Raw genomic sequence first — 15,038 nt, 5'->3', positions numbered from 1 at the left:
GTGATTTTTAAAAAAGCCTGGCTGGCTCTGTTGGTAGAGCATACAACTTTTTGATCTCAGGGTTGTGGGTGAGCCCCACATTGGGTGTAGAGATTACTTAAAAAATAAATAAATAAATAAGATCTTGGGGCACCTGGATAGTTCAGTTGCTTAAGCGTCTGACTCTTGATTTCAGCTCAAGTCATGATCTCATGGTTTCTAAGATTGAGCCCCGCATCAGGCTCTGTGCTGACCGTGCAGAGCCTGCTTGGGATTCTCTCCCTCCCTCTCTCTCTCTCTGCCCTTTCCCCACTCACATGCATGCATGCACACACACTCTCTCTCTCAAAATAGATAAATAAACATTTTAAAAAATTAAAAAAGAAGGATTACAGACAAACTGATTCTGGAAACATACATATGATACTGCTTCCAGAAAGATGGAGCAGACATACTTTTCCTTAATCTTTCTGCTGCTAAGCACAAAAATATCTTTTAAGAATGAAGGAGAGAGGTGCCCGGGTGGCTCAGTCAGTTAAGTGGCCAACTTCAGCTCGGGTCATGATCTCATGGTTCATGAGTTTGAGTCCCACATCTCTACTGTTAGCACAGAGCCCGCTTTGGATCCTCTGTCCCCTTCTCTCTTTCTGTCCCTCCCCCACACCCTCTCACTCTCTCTCAAAAATAAAAAAAAAAAAAAAAAAAAAAAGAACAGAATGAAGGAAAAATCAAGACATTCTAAGATGAAGAAAAACAGAGAATCTGCTGCCAGAGTGTCTAAAAGCTGTCTAAACAGACAGGAAAAGATAAAAGAAGGAAGCTTGGAATATCAGGAAGGAAAAAAAAACATAAAAACATGATTACCTATGTAGAAAATCCCAAAGAAACTGCCCAAACAACTCCTAGAACTATTGAGTTCAGCAAGGTCACAGAATACAAGATAAACATACAAAATTCAATTATTTCTGTACAATATAATGAACATCTGAAATTAAAAATACAATAGCAACTAGCTATTTGCTATTGGAGCAAATAGCTTAAAAAAAAAAAAGACACTTAGGTATAAATCTAACAAAATACATACATATAGGACCTGTACACTGAAAATTACAAAAACTCCGATAAATCAAAGATGATCTAAATAAAAGGGAGACATACTGTGTTTTAAAACACAAAAAACATTGGTGTGCCTCTTGATCTGGGCTCAGGCCATGGTTCAAGCTCAGCATCCGGTCCTGCACTGACAGCGTGGAGCCTGCTTGGGATTCTCTCTCCCTCTCTCTCTCTGCCACTCCCCTGCATGCACTCTTTCTTTCTCTCTTTCTCTCTCAAAAATAAACTTTAAAAAACAAAACACAAAAATATATATGTATATACACATGACCTTACCCCCTCCACCAGCACTAGCTGGGTACAACCCACAGAGGCCATGTTGGCTTTTGTTGCTTCTTCTCGAAAGACAGTAATAAGTTCCTCCAAACGCCTTAATTTCACCTCTTCTGGAACATCATCTTTCAGCCTGTGATATGCCCTGGTTTTCTATAAAAATAAAAAGAGAGATGGAGGTCACCAAGGACTCATAGAATCCTTTTTTCCCCCCACTGAATCCATTCTTAAGGTACAGAGGACCAGGTTCATTCCACTTGTAAGTTACAGACATATGTACAAGAACCCAAGCCACACCAGGAGGGTTCTCTAGCTCTAAGAGCATTCTAAGACAAGAAGTTTACTATGCAATAAAGTCACATTTTTGTAAGGGTTAAATTCTAAATTTAGCACATGAAAATTGTAGACTCAAAATTGTTCTTGATGTATTTATAGGATACAAATATAAGCTTTAGACAAATGTAACGTATACTAAATAACTCATGTACCAGGTTACTCAGCAGCACTGTTTATAGATAAGACACAAGATGCAAAGCAACCTAAACATTTACCAATAGGTTGTTAGTAAATGAATTATGCTTTATCCACACAACAGAATACTGCACTACTGTAAAAAGACTGTGATAATTCCATATGTATTGATATGATTACTTTCCAAAACATACTCCTAAAAAAAATAAGGTACAGATCAACATATAAATATGTTTATAAATACATGAAATATCTCTGGAAGTTTACAGAAGAAATTCCTAAGTGATGGCCTTCAGGGAAGGGAATGAAAAACCAGGCAACCTAGGAAGAAGGAAGAACAAGAACTTTTCATTGCATACTATTTTGAGCTTTTGAATTTTTTAAAATGAGCTCATATTACCTAGTCCAAAACATTTTTTAAAAGGAAATTTATCCTAGGGGCGCCTGGGTGGCTCAGTCAGTTGACCATCCAACTTCAGCTCAGGTCATCATTTCACAACACAGAGCCTGCTTCAGACCCTCTGTCTCCCTCTCTCTCTGCCTCTCCCTGACTGGTTCTCTTTCTCTTTCTCAAAATAAATAAATAAATTTCAAAAAAAAAAAAAAAGTACCTATAAAAAAAGGAAATTTATCCTTGAAAAGCCTTTAAATTGTTTAAAATCATGGCATGCATACATGTGTGTATATGTGTGTGTATACACCTATTTTTTAAGGTTTTATGTACGCAAGCTTATAGAACACAGTTGGGAGAACCACTGAGCTAGATAAAAGTATGGAATAAGAGGAAAACCTATACATCCAAGTGAGGACATTTAAACCAACTGGCCTTTGAGACAACTACCAAATCCACAGAGGAAAATGGCGAATGGGTTTACTCTATTTTGTCTTATTAACAACAACTTGCCCCTATTGTGCATTTACCATTACCAAGCACTATTCTCATTTCACAGGTGAAAAGACCAAGGACCTTTCTCAAGATCACACAGTTATTAAGTGAGTACAAAGGTACAATTTGAGTGCTTGTTCTCATCCACTAGACGACTTCAATCTTTATAACCTTAATCCTAACCTAGAAATTAGATCCCAGAGTAAACACTCGTATTCAATGCCCATAAGATATGCTTCCACCACACAATGAAAACCCATTTCCCAACTCTAGCATTACAAAAAATTTGTCTTACATATTTATGTCCATGGAAGAGTAACAAAATGGAACCCAACATCTACTCTGAAGCTTCATCTCTGAAATAATTATGTAAGAGACCTAAATATATACAATGGCCTACTTACACTGCCTACAGAACACTAGGCAGTGGGCTTTAAAAGACATGAATTAGGGGGCGCCTGGGTGGCTCAGTCGGTTGGGCGGCCGACTTTGGCTCAGGTCATGATCTCGCGGTCCGTGAGTTCGAGCCCCGCGTCGGGCTCTGTGCTGACAGCTCAGAGCCTGGAGCCCGTTTCAGATTCTGTGTCTCCCTCTCTCTGACCCTCCCCCATTCATGCTCTGTCTCTGTCTCAAAAATAAATAAACGTTAAAAAAAAAATTTTTTTTTTTAAATTAAAAAAAAATAAAAGACATGAATTAGGTTGGCTGATGGCAGCTGAATGACAGTGGTGGCGAAGATCACGAGTTCCATCATTCATCAATCAGCCCTCCTGATCGGCCATCCTCCTCAGCCTCCAGCCCAAACACAAGGAAAGACACCCCTGAGCTGACTGGAGGGATGAGGAATGACCCATGGAAATTCATCCCTACCATCAAGAAAATGGCAGCAGAACGGAACTATCCCCTCTCTGCAAGAAATACACATTACTCTCCCATTCCTTCCTTATATCCTTCTGCTTTGTTTTCCTGGAAATCTGTGTTACAGGAAAAACTCTAAAGTGGTATCAGTAGGTTCACTTGGCCTAAAAAAATGAAAACTAAAAATAGCTGAGGATGGCTAGGAGGGCAACAAAATGCATCTGTAAGACAAATCACATCTGTAAGTCAAAAACGTTCTGCATGTTGAGAAATTATTTTACCCTTATAAAGAGAACAGCGTCCCCCCTCCACAATGGCATCCCTCCCTTCATATTAAAATTCTAGACGATCTAAACATAATTTAAAATATTTTAATGAAGACAAATATTGTCACAACTGATCCACTTTCATCTCAAGTTGCTGAATTATATAAAATAGGCTGACTAGAAAAAAAAAAAGAATGAGTGGTAAGATCCTTGTAGCTTCTCAAGGACTGCTCTGCTGCCACTTTCTTTTCTTCCCAGTTGTCTACAATCAACCAGACACCGGTCAGGAATTCTGTCAGTGCCAGCACAGAAGTAGCTTCTCCCTCATCCCAGGGCTGACCTGTCTCATACTGTAGGCAAAGAGGAAGCCCATGTTATACTGAACTTCCCGAAGCAAAGACACCGTCTGGAGGTGATCTTCCTCTGTCTCACCACAAAAGCCAGCAATGAAATCGCTGCTGAGGCTCACACCTGCAACACATGACAAAAGACAACATGTCACTGCAACTTACATTCAAAAGAAGCCTTTCACTTGTGGGTTACAGAGAGAGAGAGAGACAGCAACTGTACACCTTCCTTGGAGTACAAAGTGACAGTCCACATGCAAGTGACAGAACAGTCATTATGGAGCAAGGCCTGCTTATCTACAATGTTACCATGCCAAAGCCTGGCTTCTCAGTCTATATTCCCCTCAGCACAAGAAAAGATATTTTTACTTCACATGTTGGATTTAGGGACACAGCAGGAACTCCACATTTTCAAACTGGTCCTGCTTTTAATGGTGAAAAGTTTGCAATATCTCATATAAACATATACTTTTGAAGCTAGTTTAACACAAAGTTTATTTAAGACCATAGAGGGGAACCTGGGTGGCTCAGTCGGTGAAGCGTCCGACTCTCCGTTTCAATTCAGGTCATAATCTCCCGGTTTCGTGAGTTCGAGCCCTGCATCAGGCTCCGACAGTGCAGAGCCTGCTTGGGCCTCTCTCTCTCTTCCCCTCCCCTGCTCACACTGTCTCTCTCTCAAAATAAATGAATAAACTTAAAAAAAAAATTTTTTTTTAAAGACCATATAAACAATAACTACTAGTTACTAAACAGTACTAAGTGCTATATTTTCCTATTTAATATATTTAATTATTCCAACAATCCAATAACATACTATCAACTCTATTTTTTTTTAAGTAAACTCCACACCACACATGAGGCTTGAATTCAAGACCCCCAAGATCAAGAGTCACTTACTCTACCGAATGAGGCAGACAGGCACCCCTTATTAACTTTATTGGATAGATGAGGAAACTACAGCCCAGAAAGCATCCATGCTATCCTGCCCCTCCAAAATGAAAAGTATTTATGCATAATACAAGTTAACAATAATTAGAAACTTGGAAACAAATGTAAACATTGTCACCAAATCTAAATTAAAAGACTACTACAAAGTAATTCTATTAGAAGGGAAAAGAGAAAAAGAAGTTATGATAATAGGAAAGGAATTACCTCTAAGGACAGTTTTAAAGATATCAACTGTCCCCAAATCAGAATTAATGTAGACCATACCTGCCAGCTAACAAAGAAGGAACAAGGTCTCTCCCATATGTTCAGAAACACAAATACTGTAGAAAAGAAATCTCTGGGAGATCTGGGTGGTTCAGTTGGTTGGCGTCAGACTCATGATTTCGGCTCAGGTCGTGATCTCACGGTTCGTAAGATCGAGCCCCGCATTGGGCTCTGTGCTGACAGTATGCAGCCTTGCTTGGGAGTCTCTCTCTCTCTCCTTCCCCTGCTTGCACACAGTCTCTCTCTCTCAAACAAACAGGAGCGCCTGGGTGGCTCAGTTGGTTAAGTGTCTGATTCTTGGTTTAGGATCAGGTCATGATCTCACAGTTCGTGGGTTCAAGCCCCAATCAGGCTTTGTGCTGATAGCCCGGAGCCTGCTTGGGATTCTGTCTCCCTCTCCCTCTGACCCTCCCCTGCTCACTCTCTCTCAAAAATAAATAAACATTTAAAAAAATTTTTTAATAAAATAAAAATAAATAAAAAAAGAGAGAGAAATCTCTTTAGCATTGAGGCCACAAGCTGACACCTTTGAGTATATCTAGCAAGACCAAGTCATTAAAAAACCAAAAAAGAGTAAAATAAAAGAAAGAGAAAAATGAAGAGGAGGAACAGAAGTATAAAAGGTAGTCCCTTTTTTTCATTAAGGTAGTACCACAGGCATTGCCTGCATCTGAAAAAAAACATTGTGATCACTGGTACAGTAATGTGCTCAGCAGAATACATTTCTCAAATGTACCTGGAATAGATTCTCTGATATGATGAACTAACTCCACATAAGCTTCTCTTGAATATCTGCAAGAAGGAACAAAAAGGATTAGATGAACCAATCTTCTTTAAATGAATGCTGTAAAAAGACATTATGCATTACCACATACAATCACTTCTTATCCACATAGGACAGTACAAGCGTAGGTTAAAGTATCCAGAACAGTCCTTTTGATGCTAATCCTGCAGTGTAACCTAATCTAGAGCCCATGAGTCTTTAGTTCAAGAACATACATTAAATAGCCTTTTTAAAAATATAAATAAATAGCCTTTTATTTTTAAGGTTTATTTATTTTTGAGAGAGAGAGAGAGCGCACACGCGCGAGCAGGGGAGGGGCAGAGAGGAAGACACAGAATTTGAAACAGGCTCCAGGCTCTGAGCTGTCAGCATAGAGCCTGAAGTGGGGCTTGAACCCACAAAATGTGAGATCATGACCTGAGCTGAAATTGGACACTTCACTGAGTGAGCCACCTGGGCGCCCCAATAGCCTTTGATTTAATAAGTGAAGACAGATTAAATATTTAAGAGGATCTCTAGGGGCACCTGGGTGGCTCAGTTGGTTAAGTGTCTGATTCTTGGTTTGGGCTCAGATCATGATCTCATAGTTCATGATATCAAGCCCTGTGTGGGGCTCTGCACTAACAGCATGGAGCCGGGAGCCTGTTTGGGATATTCTCTCTCTCTCTCTCTCTGTCTCTCTCTCTCTCTCCTTTTGTCCATCCCATGCCCGAGCGCACGCACTCACTCTCTCAAAATAAATAAACTTTAAAAAAAAAAAAAAAAGGATCTCTAAAACTGCCAATGTGGAAAACAAGGCAAAGCACTAGTTCCACACAGCCTGCCATTTGTCACCTTATCCTTTCAGTCTTATCTCTACCGCGTATTAGTCCCAAAGTAAGTGAACCAGAGACACGTTTAAATTCTAACACTTAAAAAAACTTTTTTTAAGTTTATTTATTTATTTTGAGAGAGAGAGCAAACACGTAAGTGGGGAAGGGGCAGAGAGAGACGAAGAGAAAGAATCCCAAGCAGGCTCCAACCACCAGTGCAGACCCTGATGGGGTGCTCAAACTCACAAACCGTGAGATCATGACCTGAGCCTAAGTCAGAAGCTTAAATGACTGAGCCACCCAGGCATCCCTGGCCTAAAAAACTTTAATGTTAAAAGCTAAAGGATTAATATTTCAAAGAGTGTGCCACACAGTAAATACTTAATAAAAAACATGCTAAACAAATGAAATGAGTGATCCAGTCCTTAGTCTATATTTAGGGAGTAAATAGAAACAGGTTATAATGTCCATGGGTTTATTCACATAACAAATATTGACTGAGCAGCTACTATGTGCTATACACTATGCTGGTTCTTAGACACTCTGTGGTCCTTAAGAAAACATGGAAAGGTGCAGGAGGCTCCCTCCCCCAAGCAAGTCTGACCCCCTCCGCATGGCCTCCAATACACGGCTGCTTCCACTCTGGGCTGGTAGGTGGATCTGTTTACAGATGTTGTCTCTCTCATGAATCAGCTGCAGAACCTGATCAAACAGAACACATTAAAGGTCATCACAGTCTCACCAAAGAATCCTGCATAAAGGAATACCACCCCCACTGTTTCTTAATAGGCTTTTTTTTTTTTAAGAACTTTAATGTTTTTTTTTTTTTTTTAACATTTAGTTATTTTTGAGGGAGAAAGAGACAAAGTGTGAGCAGTGGTGGGGCCGAGAGAGACAGAGACACAGAACCCAAAGCAGACTCCAGGCTCTGAGCAGTCAGCACAGAGCCCAACGTGGGGCTCAAACTCACGAACCGTGAGATCATGACACGAGCTGAAGTCAGATGGTCAACCGACTAAGCCACCCAGGTGCCCCTCTTAACAGGCTGATTAAACAAAACACATGAATTACCCAAATCCTTTACTTTTGCTCAAGCCATGTTGTCTGTCCCAGACATTTCCTCTGATGGCATCTCCGCTTTCAAAAAGTGAAGCAAGCAAGCAGAGGTCAGATTCAAGCCATGGGCTGACATGGACAAAAAGGAAAACTGGTATTTGTTTCATCGAACTTCCAAACTAATTAGCTACTTTAAAAGACACCATCAAGAAACTGGAACAAGGAAAAAATATTTGAAAAAATACACTGACAAAGGATTTGTACCAAGAATACATAAAAAAAGTTTTACAACTCAGTAAGAAGACAATCCAGTGAGAAAAAAGTAGCAGTGGGGCAAAAAGACAGATGTTTCACCAAATCAAAAATACTTTAAGGGGCGCCGCTGGGTGGCTCAGTCAGTCAGGCGTCTGACTCTGGCTCGGGTCATGAACTCGTGGTTCGTGAGTTCGAGCCCCGCATCAGGCTCTGTGCTGACAGCTGAGAGCCTGGAGCCTATTTCGGATTCTGTGTCTCCCTCTCTCTCTGCCCCTCCCCGAATTGTGCTCTATCTCTCTGTATCTCAAAAATAAATAAACATTATTTTAAAAAAAAAAGTTTTTTAATTTTTTAAAAACTTTAAAAAAAGGTTTCACATGTAGGCTATACATTCTATGCTTTTACTAAAGCACTTGGTAAACACCTTCCATACAATATACCTATTTCTCAACCCCCCCAAAAAGCAGGAGGTTATTATTAACCTCATTTTACAGATGAAGAGGACAAGATGAAACAGTCATACCTACTAATAAAGCAAGGGAAGAGCTAGGATTTAACTCACGTCTTGTCTCAGGCCAAAGTCTGGACTGTTTCCCACTGCAACATATCGCCTCCCTTTCTGTCCTTCCCATAAAATCTTGTAATAAAACCTCTCTCCGCAGAGGACATGGTCCCAGGTGACCTTAACTTCCCAGAATATCAGTCCTATCTCTATACTTGCAGTGAGCACAGCATAACATAAAACTTGCCAAAATCACTATGTTGTACACCTGAAACTATACATCATATACATATAGTGTGTCAACTATACATCAATCCCAAAAAAAAAATAAAAATTTTTTTTAAATATATCAGTCCTATCTCTGCCCCAACACTGGTGGACTTTAACTGTGGTGGAATCAAAGGGCAATACACCACAAGATCCCCTGAGCAAGATTCAAGGACTGCTGTATCCCACTGGGTCCAGCCTTGGCAAGCTTACACATACTGATAACAGCTTGGCACGGTTCACTGTTGATACTCACCTCATCAGGAAAGTCTTTGGGGTGGGGAGAAGTGAAACGGATCCTCATTTCAGGATTTACTCTGGAGACGTGATCCAGAAGGTGAGCAAAACGAAGGCCTCCTTGCTTGGGTTTATAGTTGGTGGAGAAGCCACGGCTGAGGTTGGTAGACACTGCATTGTTGAACTGGACCTCTGAACTGTCCCGAAAACTATTAACATTCTGACCAAGGAGTGTCACTTCTTTCAGCCCCTGAGAAAGGGAAAGTGAATATATTGGAAGCAATTTAAAACTTTTTTGGTAGTTTCATGCAAATCACTAATTGATATTAGTTCAACCCACCTAGAGCCATTCATAAATGTATTCTACTCTGTATTTTAACCCAGTAATTTCGTATTTGGGCATCTTGTCTGAAGAACTGAACTTCAGAATAAAACTTTACAATAGCACCTGGGTGGTTCAATCAGTTAAGCATCCAACAACGGCTCAGGTCATGATCTCATGGTTCGTGGGCTCGAGCCTTGCGTCAGGCTCTGTGCTGACAGCTCAGAGCCTGAAGCCTATTTCGGATTCTGTGTCTCCCTCTCTCTCTGCCCCTCCCCTGCTTGCACTGTCTCTCTCTCTCTCTCAAAAATAAACCTTAAAAGAACTTTTTAATTTTTAGAAAAATAAAATCTTACATAAAAATTAATCTCCAAAGCATTTTTCAGAATAGCAAAAACCTGGATGAAATTCAATGTTCAGTAATAATGGTTAATCTATAGCACTATAAATCAAATTATGACACCATTCTGCCAGTTGAATATTATATAATCACTGCCCATAAAGTATTCTTCCCAAAGTATTTAGCCTAAATTGAATTAAGCTTTTACATTTAACTTCCAGTTTATCAGAATTCAGAGGAATATTTTAAATGACGACATTAAGAAGCAATCAGACAAATCCAGATGTATCTGATCTCTTCAAAAACTTAATATATCATTTAAAGCAAACAAAAAAAATGAAATTAAGAGAGAATGAAAAAATATAAAAAACAACAAATAAAACCACAAAGTTTGACTGGATCTTAGTTTGAAAATAAAAAAGCAGTAAGATATTCTTGGGGTGCCTGTATGGCTCAGTAGATTAAGCATCCAACTCTTGATTTTGGCTCAGGTCATGATCTCAAGGTTATGAGATTAAGCCCCATGTCTGGCTCCACACTGGAGCCTGCTTAAGACTCTCTCTCCCTCCCTCTACCACTCATACTCTCTAAAAATAAATACATACATACATACATACATATTTTTGGACAATTAAGAAATTTTGAGGGGCATCTGGTTGGCTGAGTTGTTTTTTTTTTTTAATTTTTTTTTTAATGTTTATTTATTTTTGAGACAGAGAGAGACAGAGCATGAATGGGGGAGGGTCAGAGAGAGGGAGACACAGAATCTGAAACAGGCTCCAGGCTCTGAGCTGGCAGCACAGAGCCCGATGCGGGGCTCGAACTCACGGACCGTGAGATCATGACCTGAGCCGAAGTCGGACGCTTAACCGACTGAGCCACCCAGGCGCCCCTGGTTGGCTGAGTTATAAGAGCATGTGACTCTTGATCTCAGGATCGTGAGTTCAAGCCCCACATTAGGTGAAGAGATTACTTAAAAATAAACAAATAAACTTTAAAAAAGAGAAATTCTGAATATGAGTTACATATCATATAATATTAGTTGTTCAATTTTCTACATGTAATAATGGTATTATGAATGGAAAAACTCTTATTCTAAGAAGATGCATACTGAAATATACAGGGTTAAGAAGCCTGATATCTACAACTCAGCCTTGAAATGTTTCAAAAAACATATATTTATGCATATATAAAGACAGGAAGATAAAGCAAATATGACAAGTTTATTAACTGTACTTACTGTACTAGACTTTCAAATTATGTTTGAAAACTTGCATTATAAAACTTCACTAAGGAAAAAAAAGTTGCTATAAATAGACTATTTTTTTAACTTTATTTTGATGAAATTTCAAATTTACAGAAAAATTACAAGAATAGTAAAAAGAACTCCCATATACTCTTTGCCCAGGTTCACGGTTAACACTGCACACCATCTGCTTATCATTCACATGCTCACACTCAGATACACCCTCTCTCTGCACATACACATGCAAGCACATATTTTTCTGAGCCTTCTGAGAACAAGGTACAAACAACATGCTCTTTTGCCCCTAAATATCCACATACTATAAATTAAATTTTTAACAACAGTCCAAATAATGTCCTTTGTAACTTTTTTTAATTTGGTTTAACCATGGCATGACTAAGGGAGTGCCTTAATATTAGAGGTGACTAAACAATAATATTATATATTAATATTATATATTAATACTATATATTACATATTATGTTATATTGTTATATATATTATGTGTATATATTATGTATAATACATTATATTATGTATATTATATATATTACATATATATAATATATATTATTATAACAATATTATATATTTATATATAAACAATTAACATTAATATTACATATTAATATTATGTTATAAAAATATGTATATATAAAACTAAGGAAAATACACACACATATAAAAAGATATTAACAAGGGCGCCTGGGTGGTTCAGTCTGTTAAGCATCCAACTCTTGGTTTCGGCTCAGGTCATGATCTCGAGGTTCATGAGTTCGAGCCCCATGTCAGGCTCTGTGATGACGTGGAGCCTGCTTGGGATTCTCTCTCCCTCTCTCTCTGCCTTCCCTGCTCACACACTCTGTCTCTCTCAAAATAAATAAACAAATTTGAAAAATAAATAAATAAAATAAATAAACAGAATGTCTCTATCCTGAAGAGTTCTGCTACGGTGGGAGAGGTGGAAGGGGAGAAGGAGACAACTGGAGACCAGGAAGCACTTGCAGAGGTGGGGTATGGAGAGCAGCCAGGGACCAAACAGGGAATTGAGAACTAAGGGATGGAGATGAGAAGAGAGCACTGCCAGACTGTAAGAAGAAACTGCTGACTAAAAACTGGAGCAGAGGCTAGCCTCCCACAGTTCCCGAGCCAAGCAAGTAAGGAAACAGGGAGACTCTAATGAAAGAAAAGCTCCATATTCCCACCTACTGTCCTCGTTTTCAGGGCTAGCAGATCCAGGCCTAGAGTTGGGGGGGAGACAAGCTCCCAATAGCAGGAAAATAGCAATTATCTCCCCTCTGGCCTCTGATGGGATTCACTACCCTCATCTGTTCTCTGTCCCTCAACTAGTGAGCTGGCTCTGTGATAAAATGAACAAGAGATTTGGGATGTTTCCCAGAATGGACAGATAAAGCATTCTCTGAAAATTTACTGGGTGCCAGGTAGTTTAAAAGCATTTAAACTGGGGTGTCTGGGTGGCTCAGTCAGTTAAGCGTTTAACTCTTGATTTTAACTCAGGTCATGATCTCACAATTCATGAGACTGAGCCCCATGTGGGGCTCTGCGCCAACAGCCCAGAGCCTGCTTGGGATTCTCTCTCTCCCTTTCTCTCTCTGCCCCTCCCCCACGCCCTCTTGGGTGCGTGTGCGCTCTTGTTCTCTCTCTCCCTCTCAACATAAGTAAATGAACATTAAAAAAGTTTTTAACTATGGGGGGGCTCAGTAGAGCATGTGACTTTTCTAATTTGAGTGAGAGTGACAGAGAGAGAGAGAGACAGAGAGAGAGAGAGAGAGAGAGAGAGAGAGAGAGAGAGAGAGAGAACCTTAAGCAGTCTCCATGCCCAGCATGGAGCCCCATGTGAGGGACTCAATCCCACAACCCTGGGATCATCACCTGAGCCAAAATCAAGAGTCTGATGTTTAACTGACTGAACCACCTAGGCACCCCAAAAATGTGACTCTTGATCTTGGGGTTGGGAGTTTGAGCCCCATGCTGGGTATGGAGATTACTTTAAAAACAAAACAAAACTGGGGCGCCTGGGTGGCTTGGTCAGTTAAGCATCCAACTTTGGCTCAGGTCATGATCTCACGGTCCATGGGTTCGAGCCCTGCGTCGGGCTCTGTGCTGACAGCTTAGAGCCTGGAGCCTGCTTCGGATTCTGTGTCTCCCTCTCTCTCTCTGCCCCTCCCCTGTTCATGCTCTGTCTCTCTCTGTCTCAAAAATAAATAAATGTTAAAAAAAAAATTAAAAACAAAACAAAAAACCATTTAAATTAGGACAATCCTTCCAATAACCCAGAATGGAATTTACTATTTTATCTTCTTTTCATAGATTAAGAAACTGTGTTTAAAAGAAGACAGTTAGGGGGCGCCTGGGTGGCTCAGTGGGTTAAGCATCTGACTCCTGATTTCGTCTCAGGTCATGATCTCATAGTTTGTGAGTCTGAGCCTGGCATCAGGCTCTGCACTGACAGTGTGGAGCCTGCTTGGGATTCTCTCTCTCTCCCTTTCTCTGCCTCTCCCCTACTCACACTCTGTTTCTCTCTCTCTCAAAATAAATGAACAAAACTTAAGAAATTTTTTTTCATAAATAACTAAAAGAAGATAGTTACATGACCTGTGCCAGGGCACTAAACCAGAGAATGGTGCAGCCAGAATTCACACTCAGTCATCTGACTGTAAACTCATGCTCTCTCCATTCCACTGTGCTGCCTCTGAAGCAAACTTCACATGGGCAGCAAATCAAAGATGTTCAGCCAAGTATTTCTTCCTGGCCAGGTATGGTTCTAAACTTCTACAGCTCGGAGACAGCACAGGAAGCAAAACTAGAAAGGTTGTCCTCATTCTCCTAAAAATACACTTATAAGATGAAAGCCAACAGAACTTTTCACCTGCTCAGAAAGCTTCCTCACTTCCTCTAGAATGGAAGCAACAGGCCGACTCCTCTCCCGGCCACGAGTGAAAGGGACGATGCAGTAGCTGCACATATTGTCACAGCCTCGCATGATAGACCTGGGGGAAAAGCACCAAAACTTAGTAAGAGGAATGGGACACCTGCTCCCACCCAAGGAGCAGGTCAGAGCTCCCTAGACGTTATCCTCTGGCTCTGAATCCTCTTGGCACCATATTCACACTGGACCAATCTGAGACATTTTTAAGGCAGACATTTTTTATCTTTAAAAACTAGTATCTAAGCACATGATATAAACCACATCACAACTGGTAGATAGAGCAGTTACCCTGAGGGAGCACAGTGGTGAGGGAAAGGGTGCAGATGTACCAGGAGTATACCCCATAAATAGAAAATGTTTGAACTTTTTACATCTACACCAGAAAAATATATATATTATGAAGTGTGTATGGGGAGGAAAAACTTCAGATTTTTCTTTTTTTTAAGTTTATTTTTGCAGACAGAGAGAGAGAGAGAGAGAGAGAAAGAGAGAGAGAGAGAGAAAGAGCACAAGTAGGGGAGGGGCAGAGAGAGAGGGAGACACAGAATCCAAAGCAGGTTCCAGGTTCTGAGCTGTCAGCACAGAGCCTGACACGGGGCTTGAACTCATGGACAGCAAGATCATGACCTAAGCCAAAGTTAGACACTCAACCGACTGAGCCACCCAGGCGCCCCTGAGAAACTTCAGATTTAAAACAGGAATTCATAGTTCTCACTCATTCCTCATCCAATTATTAGGTTTCTAAGTTAAATCACTCTCTTCCATTTTCATCCTGTATATGAAAACATTAATTTACCTTAAGGAAATAATTATGAATATCAAAGATGTTCACTGAAGAACTGTTAAATAAATGTTAGCTATT

General features: G+C 40.1%; 1 protein-coding gene across 5 annotated transcripts in view; it reads right to left on the bottom strand.

Moving 5' to 3' along the window:
- Positions 1 to 15,038, bottom strand: part of CDK5RAP1 (CDK5 regulatory subunit associated protein 1) — a 194,940-nt gene that overhangs the window by 167,559 nt on the left and 12,343 nt on the right. For 4 of the 5 annotated variants that reach the window (XR_003423984.2, XR_008289143.1, XM_027069859.2 and 1 more), the window contains exons 7-12: positions 14,117 to 14,237; positions 9,338 to 9,568; positions 7,606 to 7,703; positions 6,142 to 6,197; positions 4,187 to 4,317; positions 1,369 to 1,518 (exon numbers count right to left, since the gene is read on the bottom strand). Coding sequence is in view for 2 of the 5 variants with exons in the window: in XM_027069859.2 (XP_026925660.2) it covers positions 1,369 to 1,518; positions 4,187 to 4,317; positions 6,142 to 6,197; positions 7,606 to 7,703; positions 9,338 to 9,568; positions 14,117 to 14,237 (787 nt within the window). In the remaining 3 variants the exon portion in view is untranslated. Of the gene's footprint in view, positions 1 to 1,368; positions 1,519 to 2,080; positions 2,158 to 4,186; positions 4,318 to 6,141; positions 6,198 to 7,605; positions 7,704 to 9,337; positions 9,569 to 14,116; positions 14,238 to 15,038 lie in introns of all 5 variants that reach the window. The other variant, XR_008289144.1, reaches the window with a different exon arrangement.

This window comes from Acinonyx jubatus, chromosome A3 (genome assembly GCF_027475565.1).
Source record: "Acinonyx jubatus isolate Ajub_Pintada_27869175 chromosome A3, VMU_Ajub_asm_v1.0, whole genome shotgun sequence".
In the NCBI taxonomy this organism is placed as follows: Eukaryota; Metazoa; Chordata; class Mammalia; order Carnivora; family Felidae; genus Acinonyx; species Acinonyx jubatus.
The sequence above is the reverse complement of the archived record's forward strand: the minus strand, read 5'-3'. Positions and strand labels throughout refer to the sequence as shown.